Here is a 442-nt window from a genome sequence, read left to right as displayed (position 1 = left end):
CCCCCCCCCCAACCGCCGCCTCCCTCACAGCCCCCTCGACCCCGCGGAGGAGTGGGGGGGAGCGGTCGCCTCCACGGGGGAACCCCGCATCCCTCCCCCCAGTACCACACCCCCCCCCGCTCGCGTTAATCGGTGCTCTATTGCTCCAGCCTGCCCCCGCGGCGCCGCGCAGGCGTCAAAACAAACGGCGCTCCCGCCGCGGCCTTCCCCCACCTGCCAACAAGCCCGCGTTTCATAGGCCGCGGCCGAAGAAACCCGTCGCTGATTGGCTGACGGGAGGGGGAGGGGAACGGGGGGAGGCCTGTCGCTGGCTGCCGCCCGGGCTCGCCTTGAGGAGGAGCGGTCGGGGCCATGTCGGCGGCGGAGGGGGCCCGGGAGGGCGTCAGGGAGGGCTCAGGCGGCGCGGCGGGTGGCGGAGGCCTCCTCAACCGCTTTGTGCAGC

General features: G+C 74.4%; 1 protein-coding gene across 1 annotated transcript in view; it reads left to right on the top strand.

The window, feature by feature from the left end:
- Positions 1-351: 351 nt before the first annotated feature.
- KLHDC10 (kelch domain containing 10) overlaps positions 352-442 on the top strand; it is a 28,838-nt gene continuing 28,747 nt past the window's right edge. The window contains exon 1 of the mRNA XM_014945419.1: positions 352-409. Within this exon, the coding sequence (XP_014800905.1) occupies positions 352-409 (58 nt within the window). The remainder of the gene's footprint in view (positions 410-442) is intronic.

The sequence above is a fragment of the Calidris pugnax genome, unplaced genomic scaffold (genome assembly GCF_001431845.1).
Source record: "Calidris pugnax isolate Ruff unplaced genomic scaffold, ASM143184v1 scaffold96, whole genome shotgun sequence".
In the NCBI taxonomy this organism is placed as follows: Eukaryota; Metazoa; Chordata; class Aves; order Charadriiformes; family Scolopacidae; genus Calidris; species Calidris pugnax.
This window is presented reverse-complemented; position numbering and strand designations above follow the sequence as displayed.